This window comes from Mustela lutreola, chromosome 6 (assembly GCF_030435805.1).
Source record: "Mustela lutreola isolate mMusLut2 chromosome 6, mMusLut2.pri, whole genome shotgun sequence".
Taxonomy (NCBI): Eukaryota; Metazoa; Chordata; class Mammalia; order Carnivora; family Mustelidae; genus Mustela; species Mustela lutreola.
The window spans coordinates 149,287,410-149,306,845 of NC_081295.1; the positions used below are offsets into that span (position 1 = coordinate 149,287,410).

Sequence of the window (19,436 nt, forward strand, 5' to 3'; positions counted from 1 at the left end):
ATGTAAAGAGCAATGGATCAAAAAAAATCCAAAAAGTTTTTTTTTTTTTTTTTTTTTTTTTAAAGATTTTTGTTTATTTAGTTGACAGAGAGAGACACAGCAAGAGAGGGAACACAAGCAGGGGGAGCTGGAGAGGGCGAAGCAAACCCCCCGCTGGGCAGAGAGCACAATGTGAGGCTCCATCCCAGGACCTTCGATCATGACCTGAGCCAAAGGCAGAGTCTTAACCGACTGAGCCACCCAGGTGCCCCCCAAAAAATCCAAAAAGTTTTGCAGAGACCAGAGTGTATAGAATTTGAACACCCTTGTGACCGGAGCCCCAGACCGAAGGGATTGAGCGGCGTGCTGTGAACTTTCCACGTGTGAGTTCAGGCACATTATTTGAGGACACCAAGGGCTGAGAGGTTCAAGGTGTCTGGTTTGCACACTTGGAAGTTCCCAGCACACTTAGTGTAGATTCAGATGTTGAAACTAAGGTCAGTGTTCAGGGCCTGACCTCCAGGTTCATAGACTGATGTTGTTCCATGCCCAAAGCACATCACATTTGTGGAAGTTACTGGTGTTCACAAGAAGACTTGTTTCCAAGTGATTCCTGAGTGCTGAGGGTGAAGAATGGTTGGGTATTCCAAAGCGCAGAGACCTTTACTTACTGCAATGGGGAAAAACAAACAAACAAACACTTGTAGCTATCATATCTGCTTTTCCTAGGTAGTATGTATATACACATTGTCTTCATATGGAATGGTGTCTAGGCTTGGAAGACCTTTGAAGTTTATGGCATTGAGAACCGTCTGAAGGAAAAAAAGTAGTGTTTTCAAATTGTAAAGATCCCAGTATTTTCTCATGCTTGAGTGTAGAATGAGGATGACAGCACCCGTCTCTGAGTGACTGTGAAGAGAAAATGAGAGAACATTAAGACACGCTTCACACCGACCATTGGAGTTTGGCAGATATTCTTGTTCTCGTCGACCGCCTTTCCCTGGCCTCTCGTGTAGGGAATTTTGTTGCAGACCAGTGGCTCTGTAAGTGTCGTCCTCCCAACAGCCGCTGTGAACATGTGACAAGGTCTAGAGCCTCACTACTAGATCAGAAATGCTGCGGGTGGACCCCACTGATGTGAGTTTCAGCCCATCCCAGGGGCAGGGTATGGGGGGCTGCCCTGGTCTAGGGTCCTTGCAGAGCAGTCTTTAGCTGAAGCACTTATAAATTGCTCCCTATCACGTGCTTTCAAATACACAGGCCCCCTCTGTCTCTTTTGTGAGCACTGACACATTTCTGAAACAACTGGTCTTATGGCTTTGACTTACGATCTTTGCCTTAATAGTCTAATTTGCTAGAATATGGCACTAACTCAGAATATTTGGGAGCACCTGGGTGGCTTTTGGTTTCAGCTCAGGTCATGATCGTAGGGTCCGGAGATCGAACTCCGCGTCAGGCTCTGCACTCAGTGAGGAGTCTGCTTGAAGACCCTCTTCCGTACCCCTCCCCTAACCCTCACTCTCTCTCTCTCAAATAAATAAATAAAACTTAAAGAAAAATTTGTAAAGTGGCCATTCAAGGACAGTAACTAGGTTGGATTTTAACAGGACCAAGAGCAGTCTTGGATATGCAAGCCTGTGGGTCTATTAAGAGAAAGAAAAAGAAGACTGACTCAGATGAGGGCAATTAAAGTGAAACTAAGCACCACTGATATAAACTCCCTGATTTCTAGAAATTGGCTTTTTAGGAATGTTGACAGCATTCCCGTTTTTGCAGAACAAAGTCTTGGGGGAAAATTATGAGATGAGGGATAGTGGCAAATTTGTTACCATCTCTGTTATAAGTAGAAAGATATTCTGATTTTGCTGTGGACTTGTTGAATAAAATCATTTAAATCAATTTTGAATATTAGAAGATGGCTCACATTCAACCAAGTCACTGTTAGTCCAGCTTTTTCAGATTCACATTTTTAAAATCTAATAAATTCTCTTTTGTAAATGTAGCCAAGGAGGAAGTTTGCTTAAGGCTTATGTCTTTTTTTTTTTTTTTTTTAAAGATTTTATTTATTTATTTGAGAGAGAGAGTGAGTGAGAGAGAGAGGGAGAGAGCCTGAGCAGGGGGAGGGGCAGAGGGAGAAGCAGACTCCTTGCTGAGCAGGGAGCATTAATGCCATGACCCTGAGATAGTGACCTGAGCTGAAGGCAGACCCTTAACCAACTGAGCCACCCAGGTGCTCCAGGCTGAAGGCTTATGTCTGTGCTATACTTCCTAACTAGTAGTCTATGTAGAGAAAAAGTATCCTCTTGAAGAAACTAACAGCATCACTATTGTTTAACTTCTGGGTCATTGATGTGACCTGTTTTGCATGCTGGCTTCGTAGGTTATATCCTGTAAAAAAAAAATGTAATTGATGATGAGTTAGCTTGTCTCATTTATACAATGTAAATATTCTTGAAAATTATCAAAAATTTAGATAATCACTAATGCAGTTGTCATTAATTTTCATTAAGAAGATTTTATTTCACTTGAATTTATTCAAATTCTGGCTTAAATACAATACAGATATTGGGGTATTATATAAAATACTACATAGTTGATTCTTTTTTTTTCATTTAACATAGATGATTCTTGCTTTAAGGAACAATAAAATCTGAGATCTGGTGAATGGTGTAAATTTTTTTCTTTTTAGTTTAAGAATTTGTACAACGGTTTGTGAGGGAACTGTTCAAACATACAACAAAGGTGAGAGAACTTTAGCAATGAGTATCTATATACCTCCCCCCTCCTGGATTCCAACATTAAACGTTTAGTGTGCTTGCCTCCTCATGTGTCTGTCCTTTGTATGGTTAAAATGTGTGGATACTCCCTGCGCCTTCTCTCTTAGAATGAATGGACTGCACTCCTTACTGTGTTTACTTGGATGGGTTGATCAGTTACATTTTATGCAGCTACCTTGCATAGCCCTACATCGTGGCTGAAGGGCTTTGTTACTTTTGGGTTTGTTTCCTTCTGTGCATTCCCGGAGAGTCAGAAAGGTTGCCTAAGAGTTCAAATAGGGACTCTTTAGGTGCACAGAATGTGGTTGAAGAAAGCGATAAATGAGTTCAGCAGAATCTCCTGATGCTTAATCTGGGCTGTGCTTATTCTCACTGCCTGTCCTGGGCCTGTTGGTGAGGGCCTTGGGGCCAGCTGAGGGCTGGCAGTTCTGAGATCCAATGTTTTTTTGGAGGAAATGGAAGGATGTCAACTTGGCAAGCCTTATTTTCTTTCTCTTGGAACCATTGGTTGCTTTTCTGGGTATACTGTGTTGTAAGCACGTGGCACACAAGGTTCTCTTTGGAACTAGCCTGAGAACTGGGGCCCCCTCTGTGAAGAGAGGCAGCCCTGCTGGGATAAAAGGGAGAGCCTCTGAAAGGTCAGTGGGAGGGTTCTTGAATTACGGATGTTGAAAGCAGATCCTTCCCAAGCTCAAGGCTGCTGCCTGCTCCCTGCTCTGATTGAAAGGTGCTCCCAGTCCAGCCCGACTCATTCCCTTTGCGGTGAGGACTGGATCCCTCTGCAGCATTTCCAGTGGGTTTCTCTTCAGAGCTATTACATACGTCACTGAGTCTCTTCATGTAGGTGTTTCATGATCACCTGAGACAAAGGTAGAAGCATTTGATCGCTCTTGCTTGGTGGGAACTGGAGGTACTTTCGATTGGGGGCCAGATTTAATCTCCCGTATAGAATGTTCTCAAACTTACAAGGCGGATCTTAGTTCCCTCTTCTAAAAACAGTAGCAGCACTCTTTGGGGTTAAGTATTTAAAAGATCTCAATCAGAGCTTTCACTTTTACGTATAAAACTTCCTTCTTAGGCTTCCTTTACTGTTTCTTCTGCAACTAGCTAAATGCATGCATTCTCTATGGAGATGTTGGTTAGAAAGGAGTCCTTCCTTCCTGTGGAGATCATACTTCTGAGTATTACAGAATAACTTAGGGCAGTGATGGTGGATGGATCTTCCTTGATGAGACTTGAGGGCATGGATTGTATTGAACTAGAAGTTCTTGAACTTGGTTGCAGACTGGAATCACAGAGTCTTTTTTTTTTTTTTTAATTTAATTTATTTTTTATTTTTTAAAAGATTTTATTTATTTATCTGGCAGACAGAGATCACAAGTAGGCAGAGAGGCAGGCAGAGAGAGAGAGAGGAGGAAGCAGGCTCCCTGCCAAACAGAGAGCCCAATGTGGGGCTTGATCCTAGGATCCTGGGATCATGACCTAAGCCCAAGGCAGAGGCTTTGACCCACTGAGCCACCCGGGCACCTCTGGAATCACAGAGTTTAAAAACACTGATGCTGCTTAACAGGACTGCAACATCAGTATACAGAAGTTAATTGTACTTCTATACATCAGCAAAGGAAAATACAATAATGGTACATTAAAACAACGATTATTAGCAATAATTTCAAAAGGAATAATATATTCAGGAATGAATTTAACAAAAGAAGCACAAAACTTATACTCTGAAAACTACAGAACATTGTTGAAAGAAATTCAAGAAGACTAAATAGAAAGACACTCGATATTCATGGATCAATATAGGCACACTGAGGAGATATTGGGAATTCGGTTCCAGACTTAACTCAATAAAGCAAATGCCAAAATAAAGCCGAATGAGTTCTCTCATTTCCCAGTGCCTATAAAAGTTACGTTTACACTATACCCTTTTTTTTTCTTTTTAAAGATTTTATTTATTTATTTGATGGACAGAGATCACAAGTAGGCAGAGAGGCAGGTGGGGGTGTGGTGGCAGGAAGCAGGCTCCCCACTGAGCAGGGAGCCTGATGTGGGGCTTGATCCCAGGACCCTGGGACTGTAAGCTGAGCTGAAGGCAGAGGCTTTAACACACTGAGCCACCCAGGCACCCCTGTTTACACTGTATTCTTATACTATAGTCTTTTAGGTGTGCAGTAGCATAATGTCCCAAAAAATATGCACACTGTTAAAAAAAATTTTTTTTAAAGATTTTATTTATTTATTTGACAGAGAGAGACCACAAGCAGACAGAGAGGCAGGCAGAGAGAGAGAGGAGGAAGCAGGCTCCCCGCTGAGCAGAGAGCCCGATGTGGGACTCGATCCCAGGACCCTGAGATCATGACCTGAACTGAAGGCAGTGGCTTAACCCACTGAGCCACCCAGGCGCCCCCAAAATTTTTTATTGGTAAAGGATGCTAACCATCCTCTGAGCTTTCCATGAGTCACAATTATCGACAGATCACTGTAGCACATATAATATATAATGAAAAGATTTGAAATATGGCGAGAATTACCAAGGTATGACACAGAGACATGAAGTGAGCAAATGCTTGGTGCCAATAGACTGGCTGGATGTCAGGTTGCCACAAGCCTTCTGTTTGTAAAAATGTACTCTCTGTAAGTACAAAGCACAAGGTATACCTGTACTGTAAGATGGCTGTAAAATGGATCTACAGATATAAATCCTGTCAACATCCCAAATATCTTCTTGGCGCAAATTGACAAGCTTATCCTAAAATTCATATGGGAAATTGAGGGAAATCAGATAGCCCAAACTATCTTATAAAAGAAGAATAAAGTTGGAGAACTGACTTCTGGTCCTCAAACTTCCTATAATGCTATAATAAAACTATGTCACACTGTCAAAAGGATAGACAGTTAGCTCGAGGGAATAGAATTGACAGTTCCAGAAATAAATTCTCATGTTCATTGTCAGTTGATTTCCATCAAGGGTGCCAAGGCAGTTCAAAGGGAGAAAGAATAATTTTTCGATAAATAGTGCTGGGACCACTGGATACCATTTTCAAAAGAATGAAGTTGGACTGTTTCCTCATACCATGGACGAACATTAACTCAAAAGGCTTCTGCCTGTCTCTTTGAAGAAAATATGGGAAATAGAAAAAAATTTCATGATCTTGGATTCGGCAAAGCATGAACAGAAGAAAACAGACCTCATCAAAATTAAAAACCTTTACAATGGACCTCCTCAGGAAAGTGAAAAAACTCAAAGAATGGGATAAAATATTTGCAAATAATGTCTGTTACAGGACACCTGCAGAATGTACAAAAAAGTCCTATAACTCAATAATAAAAACACAAATAACTCAATTAAAAATGGGCAAAGGATTGGAATAGAGATTTACCCAAACAAGTCTGGATCAAAGAAGTCTTCCAACTTTGCATGCCAGTCACAAGCCCAGGTTGTTAACTGCACTTTTGATCAGCGGGCTGTAAATCATACGTTCCCATGACCTCCTCCTTGGCTTCGGTTACCGCGCTAGAGCAGCTCTGAGAACTCAGAGAAGCACTTTACTTACTAGATTGTTGGTTTATTATAAAATGCTGTGCCAGAGGGAAGACATGCATAGGACAAGGTGTGGGGAAAGAGCATGGGTCTTCCAAGTCCTCCAAAGTATAACACTCTTACCAAATCTCCATGTGTTCACCAACCAGTAAGCACTCTGAACTCAGACTTTTGGGCTTTTATGGAGGTTTCATTCCATAGGCATGAGTGAGTCAGTCACTAGTGGCCCCGATGTAACCTCCAGGCTCTCTCTGCTCCCTGGAGGTCAGTGGGTAGGACTAAAAGTTCCAGCTCTCCATGCCCAGAGTTGGTACTTCTGGCAGCCAACATACCCCCCCCCCCCGACCTAGGAGCATTCCCAAAGTCTCCTCCTTAGCATAGCAAAGGTTACTTTTTATCTTTACCATCACTTAGGAAATTCCAAGGGTTTTAGATGCTCTGTGCTGGAAATAAGAAGAATGTATTTGTATTTCTTATTACAAATCATAGTATCATGGCAGCCTTTCCCATTAGTGTCCCGTAGTTTCCAGTGTTTCTTGTCCATAGAAACATACCTGTCTCCTGTTCTTTTCTTCAAGACTCTGCTCTCTGCCAGGAAGCTATTTCCTCCTCTGACTGTCCTCCTGTCCTAATTATTGGCGAATGGTGACAGATTATTCTAGAGACAAGGTTTTAATCAAAGAAATCTAAAGGTTGAAATTTCTGGTAATGTCAACAGATGGATTGAGTGTAGAGAGTGAGACTTTGGTGGGGGTTACATAATTATATACACCTGATTTTATAGCAAGAAAGTGAGAGTGCACGTGCACCCTTAAGATCTGGGGAGGGGCAGAGGGAGAGAGAGAATCTTTTTTTTTAATTGTTTTTTAAGGATTTTATTTACTTATTTGACAGAAAGAGAGACAGAGAGAAAGGGAACATAAGCAGGGGGAGTCAGAGAGGGAGAAGCAGACTCCCCACTGAGCGGGGACCCTTATGTGGGGCTCGATCCCAGGATCCTGGGATCACAACCTGAGTCGAGGCAGATGGCTTAACGACTGAGCCACCCAGGCGCCCCAAAGAGAGAGAACCTTAAACAGGCTCCACATCCACCATGGAGCCCAACATGAGGCTCGCTTGATCCCCGAGACCCTGAGATCATGACCTGAGCTGAAATTAAGAGTCAGATGCTTAATCAGCTGAACAACCCAGGCACCCCTCTATCCACCTAATTTTTAAGTCCTAGTTGTAATAAGTGTATAAAGGAGATGTAACGAGTGTTTATGGTCTTGGAAGGGTTTTAAGCGGATGGCAGAAGGGATCAGATTTAGATTTTATTAAAGTTCCTTCTGCCAGCAGTGTGGAGAATTAACTAGAAAGAGGCAAAAACAGATACAGCAAGATTAGTGAAGGGACCAAGGCAGAAGCCCAGGTAAGAGGTAATGGAAAGGGGTCTAAGGGTGGGCAGAGGAGGCAGATAGAAGCGAATGGACCTAACCAGTACTTAGGACATGGGATGGATAGGACTTTTGCATTTATCAAGTCAGTCACCCAGTAATGTGTTTTGCAGTACCTTCTACATGTTTTTCTGGAATCCATCAGACTAAGACCATGTCTCTGTACTAATAGCTGAATTTCTAGTGGGCAACAAGATAATACACAAGTAACTAACATTAGATAATAGAAAGTGCTATGAAGAAATACAAAGCAGGGTAAGGAGGCCTGATAGGGGAGGGACCGTTGTGCTTTTTAGCCGGTGAAGGCCTGTCTGCAGACGTGACTCTGAAGAGGGCCCTCAATGACGTGAAATCGAGCCTTCTGGGAGGAAGGACATTCGGCGGGGGTGGGAGGGAGGGCACCAACCAAGAAAGAAGGCCTTATTCGGGAGCAAGCATGATACATAGAGGAGGTAGCGAGCAGGTTCATAGCCCCGGAGTAGAGGGGGAATGTGGTAGAAAGGAGCTCAGAGCAGCAGCCAGGAGTAGGGCCGTGCGAGCCGTGATAAGGAGTTGGCGAGGCCATCTGAATGAGACGCGCATTCATTGGAGGGTTTGGGGCAGGAGAATAAAATGGGATTTGTATTTTAGAAAGATGTACAAAGAGTGCCTTGGCTACTGGATAGAGGAGAGACCATCGAGAAAGCTATTGCCGAGGTCTCCGGAAAGGGTGACGGGGACTTGAGTTTGCAGTGGGAGTGATGAGAAACGTTGAGTGTGGGGACATGTTTTGGTTGTAGAGTTTGAGGAAAAGAGGAATCAAGGATGTCTTTGTTTTTGTTTTGGCCGAGTAACTGGGTAATTGGTTCCATTTACTGAGATGGGGAAGATTGGGGATGTGGGGAAGCTGGTATGTGGGGGGAGGTGGATTCAAAGGCTCTGCTCAGTATCGAGGGCTTGGTTAGACGGCCAGGGGAAGACTACCCAGAAAGTATTTATTGGAGACAGGGTATGAGAAAGTGGTGTCCTAGATGATCCATACATTTCTGGGTTGTGCAGCCGGATGGATGGAAATGTCCTATTCACAGAGATAGAAAATGCAGGGTGAGAAGTGCCTGGGTGGCTCAGTGAGTTAAAGCCTCTGCCTTCAGCTCAGGTCGTGATCTCAGGGTCCTGGGATGGAGCAGCTCATCCGGCTCTCTGCTCAGCGGGGAGCCTGCTTCCCCCTCCCCGCCCCCGCCTGTCTCTCTGCCTACTTGTGATCTCTCTGTCAAATAAATAAATAAAATCTTTAAAAACAACAACAACAACAACAAAAATCAAAGAGAGCAGAGGCCCCTGTGTGGCTCAGTGGTTAAGTGGCTGACTCTGCCTCAGGTCCTGATTCCAGGGTCCTGGGATTGAGTCCCCCATCAGGCTCCTTGCTTAGTGGGAAGCCTGCTTCTCCTGCCTGCCGCTACCCCTGCTCCTGTTCTCTCTCTCTCTCTCTCTCTGACAAATAAATAAAGTCTGAACATCTATGATAAACTCTTGGGAAAGCTTAGATTTCAACTTTACAAGTTTGCAAAAAGTTGAAATAATTTTTTTTTTTTTTTCTGAGTCTTCTGTAAAGACTCACACAGTCTTTCTTTTTGGTTTCTATTTGACCCTAAGCTTTTTCTAGAGATGCAAATCATTCTAAAGGGAAGCTTGAATGGAGGCGTGTGTGCTCTTCTGTTGCAAGTATCTGTCCTGTGTATGATGCTTCTGGGCACAGCAGCTTCACTGGTTCTCAGAAGGGAGTAGAGAAAGGATAATCTCAGGAGGTCAGAGGATTAACATTTCCCCATGAAGTTCTTGATAGAGTCTAAGATCACGCGAAGCTGAGTAGAAATAATTCTGCAGTCTGTGACTTTTTCAAAGGGTTCCTGTATACAGAAGATCAGGTTTGTGTTTTGTGTGCGCGTGTGTTTTGAATCCTTTGAGGTAACCATAACGGATATTATCTTTTTTTTTTTTTTTTAAAGATTTTATTTATTTGACAGAGATCACAAGGAGGCAGAGAGGCAGAGGAAGAGAGAGGGGGGAAGCAGGCTCCCCGCTCAGCAGAGTGTCCGACGTGGGGCTTGATCCCAGGGTCCTGAGATCATGACCCCAGGGTCCTGAGATCATGACCTGAGCCGAAGGCAGAGGCCTAACCCACTGAGCCCCCCAGGCGCCCCAACAGATGCTATCATTTCGGGTGTTTCAGTGAAGGGAAGCCGGTCTGGGGCACGGTCTAAGTCACTTTCCCATCATCGCTTGCTAGCATGACTCCATGGCCGGAGTCCAGATATTCTGATAGATGTTTGTTGCTCAGTTCACTTTGTTTTCCTGGATACCTTCCCCTTGAACCTGGAGACCATACATTTTTAGAGTCTTTCTGCTTAAATTTCAAGTGGCAGCTGGGGAGACCGAAGTGGTCACATTGGCATCTGTGTGGCGGATGGAGGGCCAAAAGGTCCGCAGAACAGAGCCGGGTGGACAAGCCTTCACATCATTTTTTCATTTGTCCCTGGGTGTGACATTCCTTTCTGGGCGCCAGCTCTGTCGGTCCTCTCGAGTGTTGCGTGTGTGCAGAAATTCTTCCCCACATTTCCTGATGTGGCTCTCTCCTGCTTCCCGTTCTTAGCGCAGGAGACCATGTCTGGCGCCAAAACTCCTGGAGCAAGGGAATGCTCACCCTTCTCTCAAATGAGAAAATAAGAGCTAAAATACAGCACCCAGAGTGCAGTCGACAGTAGGAAGAGTTCTGCGAGAGGAGCCCTGTTCCCGGATACCTTTTATTCTCCATACGGACCCAGGAGCACTTTCCCCATGTGTTTAAACATCATTTGAAAATATTTTTCATGATTCCTCAGCGAGCCGTTGTATGAATTGAGCATCATTTATTTATGTGTTCTTCTGTTTTGGGTATTTGGGTTACTTTCTCATTTTTTGATGATGAATGGTGATGAATGGCATAGGGGGAAAATGGACTCCTTGAAGAAGGGAATTGTTAAGCATGTGAAGAAATACAAATCTGGTTTCAATGCGTTGCTATAGTCATTGCTTCCGGAGTCCACTGTAACGGTAATTTCGCTCAGCTAAATACAGGATTAGTTTCCTGAAATAATGCCATTGTGATATTGGTTTTATTTTCAGACGGGGAAAAATAAAGATGGGAGCACCTGGGTGGCTCAGTCATTAAGCATCTGCCTTCAGCTCAGGTCAGGATCTCAGGGTCCCAGGATCGAGCCCCGCATCCAGCTCCCTGCTCTGTGGGGAGTCTGCTTCTCCCTCTGTACTACTCCCCCTCATGTTTGCTGTCTCTGTGTCTCTTCTCTCAAATAAATAAAATCTTAAAAAAAAAAAAAAGGACAAAGAAATAGGTTCACGATTATGGTATCTGTATTCTGACCATAGAATTTATTTAATAGTTAAGCTTTTATAAAAGGTTGGTGCAACAGCAGTATTATTAATGTAGCAGGTTGATCCATAAATGCATAAATTTGAAGAGTTTGAACCCAATTGTAAAGAATCTTAACTTTATAAGGGTTGTTAGTTCATTGACCGGCTTATGTATTTTTGGGGTGTCCTGAAACATGTGTTCTTGACTTGTTTTCATCACGCATACAGTAAAGAGCTCCAATTATGAACGAATTAGTAGAAACTGAGGAGTCCATTTCTGGGATTTCTTTCTTTCTTTCTTTCTTTTTTTAAAGATTTTATTTATTTGAGAGAGTGAGTGAACAAGAGAGAGCATGAGCAGGGGGAGGAGCAGACAGAAAGGGAGAAGCAGACTCCTGGCTGGACAGGGAACCCAACTCAGGGCTCCATCCTGGGACTCTGGAGTCATGACCTGAGCGGAAGGCAGACGCTTAACCAACTGAGCTAAAACTTAACTACTCATAGCCTACTGTTGACCAGAAGCCTTACTGATAACATAAACAGTTGATTAATACATATTCTGTATATGTATTACATACTGTATTCTTACAATAAAGGAAGCTATAGAAAATGTTAAGAAAATCATTAAAGAAAATATACTTATAGCACTGTATTTATTTAAAAAAAAATGTGCATGTCAGTGGACCCACACAGTTCAAACCCATGTTGTTCAAGTGTCAGCTGTATTTTGATTCTGTTTGGCTAAATCAGCATGAGAGTCAGAGTTCTACTTTTGAGCAAACTTCGAGGGAGAGGACCACTAGGTAAAAATGGAACTGGGAAGTCACATAAGTTAAAAAAAGAGAGAGTAAAGAAGGCATTTGCCACCAGGGCAAACGAGGGTTTCTTCTTTCCCATATCCGTGTTGGATGAAAAGTGTGAGCACATGGGAATTTGATGTGTTGCCTCGCATAAACTCATATTCTTAGGATGAGGTCATGCGTAATTAATCACCTGTCTTGCTTTCTTTCCCAAGCGATGGGTCTTAGTGTTCACACTTGTGGTAACTTTGGTCTCCCTCGGTTTCCCCGAGCACAAGAGCCCCAGGACTGCCAGTGAAGGAAGGGGAGGCAAGGGTGATGTGTGACCTTCGTGCTACTGTGAGGCAATGGGTCATTGTCTTTTTCCTTCTTACCTTCTAGTGCTTGAAACAGTACCTGCAGCTGGCAATCCGAGAAGGCTGTGGGTCTCCCATTGCTTGCCCTGACACGGTGTGCCTGAACCACGGGACCCTGCAGGAGGCGGAGGTATGCTCGACTCCCATGACCTTCCCTCTTGCCTGTTGATGTTACTCCCTGGGATCCTCACTGCGTACTTCCCTGCCAGGGGGTCTAGAATCGAAATGCAGAGGCTACCTCTTTAAAGGAGTCCTTTGTGGCTGCATACCTATGGATACTTCATACAGACTGTTGAAGCTGTTGCTTACCGCAGTTCCATCGATAAATCTGCGTGTTGAAGAAATTCTCCAGTAGTCAAAGGCGCTAGGAATCAGGTTTACCAGATGTGCAGTTTGGAGGCGGAAGAACAAGGGGTCTTGTGATCTCTACTACTTTAAAGATAAACGGATGACAGATTTTAACCAGTTACAGACAATATAAACTATTGTGGTTGTACAGAGAGAGACGGAGTCGAATCATTTCCACAGGCCTCTGGCTGGATCTTTATCAGATATCAGAAATGTCTTTTTTGAATGAGTTCTCCCATTTCCTTAAGATTGTGACATACCATTTTCCTTTGTTTCTTCAATCCCTGATCAGGAGCCTTGCCCTTGAATCTGATTTTTTTTTTTTTTAAAGATTTTATTTATTTATTTGAGATAGAAAGCATGAGTCGGGGGCAGAGGGAGAGGGAGACTCCCCACTGAGCAGGGGGCCTGACACGAGACTCGATCCCAGGACCCTGGGATCATGACCTGAGCCAAGGCAGATGCTTAGCTGACTGAGCCACCCAGGCCTTCTCACTTTAAATCAGGAGATAACCCACGCTAACCCATCTTTGGGAAGATTGTAAGCATTGCTCCTTTTACTTCTTTGCTTTGGCTGGATTGTTAGAATGGAAAGAGGTCCCATGAAACAGAGGAAGTAAGTTACTTGTTCAGCATCACAGCTCACCTGCTGTGCACTAGGTGGTCTTCCAGATGCTTTCATAGCTGGTGAACCATCCAGTCCCTTCAACAGACTTAGAAAGGGAGGCACAGGGGGATTAAGTAATTTGCCCAAGAGTGCATATCTAAAGCCCAGAAGAGCTACAATTCTAATCCAGTTCTTTCTGACCACCATAACTACATGGCTTTAAGAGTAGAAGGTGGTGGGGTGCCTGGGTGGCTCAGTGGGTTAAGCCTCTGCCTTCAGCTCAGGTCATGATCCCAGGGTCCTGGGATTGAGCCCCGCATCGGGCTCTCTGCTCAGCGGGGAGCCTGTTTCCCCCCACTCTCTCTGCCTGGCTCTCTGCCTACTTGTGATCTCTGTCAAATAAATAAATAAAATCTTTAAAAATAAAAAAAAAAAAGAGTAGAAGGTGGTAGGTAGATTGTGTAATAAAGGACCTGATAATTGGAGACTCAGTAGTGTGCACGCATGTGTGCGTGGATATGTATATATATGTATGTGTAGGTGGGGATGTGTGTGTTGATACGCTTTGTTTGTAAAGCACATCCTCTGTTTTATAAGCAGAGCATGCAGAATGATGTTTATAGACCATTTTTAACCAATATGCCTCAGGGTGTCTCCTGTTCAGTTCATGGAATATCAGCTAGGGGTTACAAGTGAGTTTGAAGTATTTTCTAGGGAAGGATAAAAGGAATATATAATGGTTTAGAAGTGTATTGTTTTAGGAAAATCATAAAATAATGGAATTTTTTTAATAAAAAAAATACTGATTATGTCATCCTTTGTTGAGAAATACTGCTTTCTTTTGTGTGAGAAAAGTATAGAAGGAAATTAAAGTGGGGAAAGACTGGGTTAGCTAGACACTTTGGCAGTGGGTTTTAAAGTAAGACTCGGAGGCGCCTGGGTGGCTCAGTGGGTTAAAGCCTCTGCCTTTGGCTCAAGTCATGATCTCAGGGTCCTAGGATCGAGCCCCGCACTGGCCTCTCTGTTCAGCAGGGAGCCTGCTTCCCCCTCTTTTTCTCTGCCCACCTCTGCCTACTTGTGATTTCTCTGTCAAATAAATAAATAAAATCTTTAAAAAAAATGAAGTAAGACTTGGGTGTTCACAAGCATCTTTTGATGCATCATCCTTCTAAGAAAGGTGCTTCCTTTTTGATTTGCTTCTGTGAAAATCTGACCAGTTAGTGGTGTTTATCAAGTGTGCACAGTCTGCCAGGTCCTGTTCCACGATACAGAGGCAAATAAGATTGGCCCAGTGCTAGCCTCATGGAGTTTCTGGTCCAGCAGAGTGACATTAACCAGATGACAAGTGAAATTAACTACAGGCCTGTATCCTAGACCTTGCACTGTCCAGTCCAGTAGCCACTTGCTACATGTGGCTATTTATGTTTAAATTAATTAAGATCGGGTCGCTGGGTGGCTCAGTCGGTTGAGTGTCTGCCTTCGGCTCAGGTCATCATCTCAGGGTCTTGGGGTTGAGTCCCACATCGGGCTCCCTGCTCAGTGGGGAGTCTGCTTCTCCCTCTCCCTCTGCCTGCTGCTTCCATTGTTGGGGTCTCTCTCTTTGCCAATAAATAAATAAAAGTAAATAAAATCTTAAAAAAATTAATTAAGATGAAATAAAACTAAAAATTCATTCCTGTGGTTGCCCTAATCATGTTCTAAGTGCCCTGTAGCTATATACGGCTCACGGCTGCCCGATTGGACAGCACCGACTCTGACATCTCTGACACTTGCAGAAAGGTCAATGGCATGGCGTTGTTGTAGACTTTTCTTTTCTTTTTTTTTTTTTAAAGATTTTATTTATTTATTTGACAGAGATCACAAGTAGGCAGAGAGGCAGGCAGAGAGAGAGAGAGAGAGAGAGGGAAGCAGGCTTCCTGCAGAGCAGAGAGCCCGATGCGGGGCTCGATCCCAGGACCCTGAGACCATGACCCGAGCCGAAGGCAGCGGCCCAAACCACTGAGCCACCCAGGCGCCCCTGTTGTAGACTTTTCAACGTAGGTAACCACTAACCATTGACAATTCGGGGATCACATGTTAGAGCTAATGTGTTCAGATGAGTGGGCGAGGAGAGCCTGTCTCACAGCTCTCCAGAACAGAATTTAATTTTCCTGATTTTCTTAGTATAGAATTTTCTTTTCATATTCGCCTGCTGTTCCGCTCATCTGGTTTCTTACCCCTTCCCCATCATACACATTCTCAACACACGTACCCGGTACTCGTTCTATGTACCCAATTTGACTCGAAAAACAGTCAATCTTTCAGTATGGAAACCCAACAAACCCGTAATGTCTCTTAGAAGTTACCAAAGGGTATTTGAAAAACAAAAACAAAAACAGAAAAAGACAGAACAAAAGCATCTTCTGAACTAAACTCTGGTATGTCTTTAATTCTTCAAAGTCTGTTTCCCATTAGGCGAGTAGGAAGACCAGGGCATTAAAGGGCCGGTTCTGCTCTCACTGGTCTGCCGAGAGGCTGACTAAAGATGGGCGTGAATGTACAGTCGTCAGAGTTCTTAACCAACGGGCCACTTCTTCTCAGTCCCCAGAGGGAAACATTGTGCTGGCGGTAGTTAGTGGTCTCTCATTTTGAATGGAGACGTAAATAGAACATTATGTTAGAGAGATTGATAGCTTTACCAGTTTATATGGGACCATTCCTTTCAAAGCAAATACCTCATACACATGAACTTGGGCTATACTGTCTTCCTTTCTGGCTTCCTTTACATCAAGCTTTCCTTGTATATGGTTATTATTATGATAGGCAGTCCCCCCCCCCCTCTTTTTTTTTCATGAAACCCACTGTAGGGCTCAAACTCTTGACCCTGAGATCAAGACCTGAGCTGAGACCAAGAGTCGGTTGCTTAACTGACGGAGCCACCCAGGTGCCCCAAGAATAGGTAGTTCTTAATGCAGATACGATTGAGCATATCATAATGGGGCTTATCTGCCTTATGCTTGACTGGATTCTGTCTCTATGACTACTTCTGCTTTTAAAAAAATTTTAATTATACAGGTAACACATAAATAAACTTCACATGTTAAAAATAGTTCTGGTTGAGACTCATGTTCCCCTGGCGCTGCTGTTGTTGATGTTATAATATGTGATTCTTCATCATCCACTGTCTTATAAAACGCATGTAAGTAGAACATTTCTTCATTCATCTTCACAGGACACCAGGCATTTAAAGTCTTTGCCCCCCATGCTTTCCGGTGTAGATCTAGCGCACGTGGTTGCCCGTGTTCCGTGCGTCGGCCCCTGCTCACGGTGGGTCCCCCTGCCTTCTTACCGCGTCCAGATGGGGTCAACACTGGCTTTGCCCCATAATTTTTGTTTATCAGGGATGCTTCATTAGCAAAGCATTTAATACCCCATCCAAGTACGGCGTGCTTCTGGGGGAGGACACTAGAAAAGTACAACGGGGCCTCCCTGCCTCGCGTGGTAGTGTCAGCTGGTGGTGGGCTTTTCTCAGGTCCCCGGTGCGGGAATCTCACCCGCTATGGATAAGACTGTTTGTTCTGATAGCGTCACTTCCGGCAGGGCCCAGGGAGTTCGTAGCCCTATTAAAAGGTGATGACTACTGGAGCCCTTTCCTTCCTGTGTTAGGGAAGTAGCACACCATCCCCCGCTGGGGAAACCTGAGCCATTTGTCGGGGTCCTATAAAATTAGAGTGGTGAGCGCATACCTACCATTACATGGCCTGAGAAATTGAACTTCTTCCCTCTGCCAGTTGGCAGTGGAGGGCAGGGAAGAGCTTCTCAACAACCAAGTCTCCTTCCAAGTCCTGGGGCATTGACCTGACCGCCTGCTTCTTGGGCTAGAGTCCCCACCTGCCCCAGAGCAGGGATGTGTGCAGCTGCTCGTGCCAAGCATGGGGGTTCTAGAATTTCTATGGGAGGAGGTTTAGGCTGTGGGGTGCCGTGGAGGACTGGGGGCAGGGGAAGGGGAGCACTAAGGAATTTGAAGGTACATTTGCAGAAGAAATACAGATATTACTCTTGTTGCCTGTTTATTTGGGAAGTCTTTCAGAATTCTAGAGAGCCGTGTGCTCCCCGCAAGTGATCCTTCTGCACAGCCCTCACTCGCTGTGTCCTCTTGTCACACTCTTCCTCCCCATCATCACAGCATGAGGCGGGACAGAAGGAAGATTAGGATGCCCAGCCAGGCAGCCAGATTCCTGTTGCTGTGGCTGAAGGATCTGGACGGGAAGGGACCGAGTATGTCTGTGATAACCTTGGGCTGTGATGTGTGTTGGGGGGATTATGAGTCGAACCTCAAGGTGGCGGAGGAGAAAACAATCTGCTCTGCCAGTGTCAATAGATACTTTTAGGGTTCCAGTTGAATTTTGCTTTGGAATGCATTTACAGCTTTGCTTTAAAACTGCATACAAGTGGGGGAAAATGTTTCTAGGATTTTTCTTCAACTAAAGGCAAGTGTAAGAAGAGTAAGCAGCAGTGGCTTGAACGTGTCACATGGTCGGGCACATGGGCAAATCCCTTTTACCCGTGGAGGAGCCACGGGAGAAAGGCGGAAGAGGGTGTGGGAGGGTGTTCTGGAGAACAGGTGAGAAAGGCACAGCGAAAGCAGCCTTCTTCAGGGAACTGTGAAAACAGTTCCCGCCCTGGTGTTCCAGCTCCCGCCATCTTTCTCACTTCCCAGGAGGGCCCTGCCTTCTGGCTCTTGGACAGTGAAGCCCTCTTGTTTTTTTCCAGCAGGTTTCAAAATCTAGTACAGAGAGAAGACGGGAGCTTGGTCAGCACACTCAAGTGATGAGCGGGGGATGTTAGGAAGGACAGTTCTTATTTTCTGGGTTGAGACAGGAAACCCGGGTAGTTTTTGTATCGGTGTGATAAGGCATTTATCTGTACGGGTAGGACTGTTTCTCTTGCCAGTATTTTTGCAAGTCATAGCACCTCACAAATTGCTATGCTCCAATGAGTTTCTTGTGGTCACTCCTATCTTCAAATATACTATCTCTTGGATTCTTTGTTTGGTCTGTCTCTTTAATGTTTTAAAGCAGCAGTAGCAGAAGTATGGTTTAAAGGGCCAAACCCAAGTGAAGACTAGGCTTTTCTTTCTCCTTTTTCTCTTTTTTCCTGGCTGTCTAGACCTTGATGAGAACTTGCATGAAGCTAATCCCTAACTTCATGGTTTTAACCATTTCATTTTCCCAACTAAAATATAATATATATTATAATCTTTGATATGGGGGCACCTGGGTGGCTCAGTTGGTTAAGCCTCTGCCTTCGGCTCAGGTCATGATCTCAGGGTCCTGGGGTGGAGCCCTGCAGTGGGCTCTCTGCTCAGCGGGGAAACGGCTTCCTCCTCTCTCTGCCCCTCCGCCTCTGTTCATGCTCTGTCTCTTGCTTTCTCTCTCTCAAATAAATAAATAAAATCTTTAAAAAAGTAACCTTTTCTATACATATTGTATTTTATGCATAAGATAAAATTTGTATATGAGGTCAGTATTATGGGAACACACTATTTCAGCATAAATGCTTCTCTGGCAAGCAGGCTCTACTGTCTCCCCCCACCCCCACTTCCTTCTTTAGTTTTATTTATTTATTTATTTATTTATTTATTTGACAGAGATCACAAGTAGGCAGAGAGGCAGGCAGAGAGAGAGGGGGAAGCAGGCTCCCCGCTGAGCAGAGAGCCCGATGCGGGGCTCGATCCCAGGATCCTAGGATCATGACCTGAGCCGAAGGCAGAGGCTTTAACCCACTGAGCCACCCAGGCACCCCACTTCTTTAGCTTTTGTAGGGCTAGTGTCAATGTGAGTGGTGATGCCTGCTCGGATATTATGATCACAGTTAATATAGGAAACAAAGGTATACCTCACGTTTTATTTCTTGTCAGTTGTGAATGTTAGATGTATCTAATTAACCACCATGTGTAACAGTTACAGCTCCCCACGTGTATGTATATTCTGAGTGCCCTGGTTGTCCTGTGCTATGGTTAGAGTGGAATGGAGAACCAATGGCTTGCAGTAAGGTACTTTAGTAAGCATTCTCAGGTTGATACAACCCAGAATGCGATTATGGGCGATTGGTAGCTTTTTGTTTTTACTGTTCTGTATTACTGCTCTTATTCTATTAAAATTATACTGAGTTTACCTTCTCTTTGAATTAAATTTTCTTTCTTTTTGGAAAGAATTTCTAG

General features: G+C 44.1%; 1 protein-coding gene across 3 annotated transcripts in view; it reads left to right on the forward strand.

Moving 5' to 3' along the window:
• The window catches only part of RNF144B (ring finger protein 144B), a 170,630-nt gene that overhangs the window by 118,695 nt on the left and 32,499 nt on the right, over positions 1 to 19,436 (forward strand). For 2 of the 3 annotated variants that reach the window (XM_059179433.1, XM_059179432.1), the window contains exon 3: positions 12,305 to 12,409. The exons of the other annotated variant lie outside the window; for it this stretch is intronic. In XM_059179433.1, coding sequence (XP_059035416.1) covers positions 12,305 to 12,409 — 105 coding nt within the window. The remainder of the gene's footprint in view (positions 1 to 12,304; positions 12,410 to 19,436) is intronic. 3 annotated transcript variants of the gene reach the window in all.